The sequence below is a fragment of the Mesitornis unicolor genome, unplaced genomic scaffold (genome assembly GCF_000695765.1).
Source record: "Mesitornis unicolor isolate BGI_N332 unplaced genomic scaffold, ASM69576v1 scaffold44319, whole genome shotgun sequence".
NCBI classification, from domain to species: Eukaryota; Metazoa; Chordata; class Aves; order Mesitornithiformes; family Mesitornithidae; genus Mesitornis; species Mesitornis unicolor.
The window spans coordinates 18,029-18,590 of NW_010207392.1; the positions used below are offsets into that span (position 1 = coordinate 18,029).

The 562-nt window shown below is 65.8% G+C and overlaps 1 protein-coding gene across 1 annotated transcript in view; it reads left to right on the forward strand.

The window, feature by feature from the left end:
- The window catches only part of IGF2BP2 (insulin-like growth factor 2 mRNA binding protein 2), a gene marked incomplete at both ends in the record, with an annotated part of 13,023 nt that overhangs the window by 10,918 nt on the left and 1,543 nt on the right, over positions 1-562 (forward strand). Inside the window, one exon of the mRNA XM_010192108.1 lies at positions 445-559. Coding sequence (XP_010190410.1) covers positions 445-559 — 115 coding nt within the window. The remainder of the gene's footprint in view (positions 1-444; positions 560-562) is intronic.

Sequence of the window (562 nt, forward strand, 5' to 3'; positions counted from 1 at the left end):
GATGGACAGGGGGTAACTGGGAGCCCCCGTCCACCTCCCAGCGGCACTGTGCTGGGCTGAAGCTCACCCCGATGCACCCTCGGGTGCACCCATGCTCTCGAGGTGACTTCAGGGGCCAAAGGGCTGTCCCCGTGTCCCCGCCAGGCTCATAGTGGTGGCACACTGCTCCGCGTCAGGCTGGGGGTGGCAGGGAAGGGGCCACCATGTCAGGGATGTCGCTGACCCTCGTTTTTTCTCCCACTGCAGAGCTCCTCGCCGTACCTCTCGGGTCTGTATGGAGCCCCCCCGGCTGGCACCTTCCCCCATCAGCACCCAGTAAGTGCCTGGCGCCCAAGGCCATGCAGTCTTCGCTGGGGCACTTTGGGAGGGTGGCCATGGGGCCGGGGTTGGGCACCCCTTTCTGGCTGCTCCCCTGACCCTCTTGCTCTTCCGTGCCCTCGCCAGCTGCCGGAGCAGGAGGTGGTGAACTTGTTCATCCCGACGCAGGCGGTGGGGGCCATCATCGGGAAGAAGGGGCAGCACATCAAGCAGCTGGCACGGTTTGCAGGTGCCTCCATCAAGG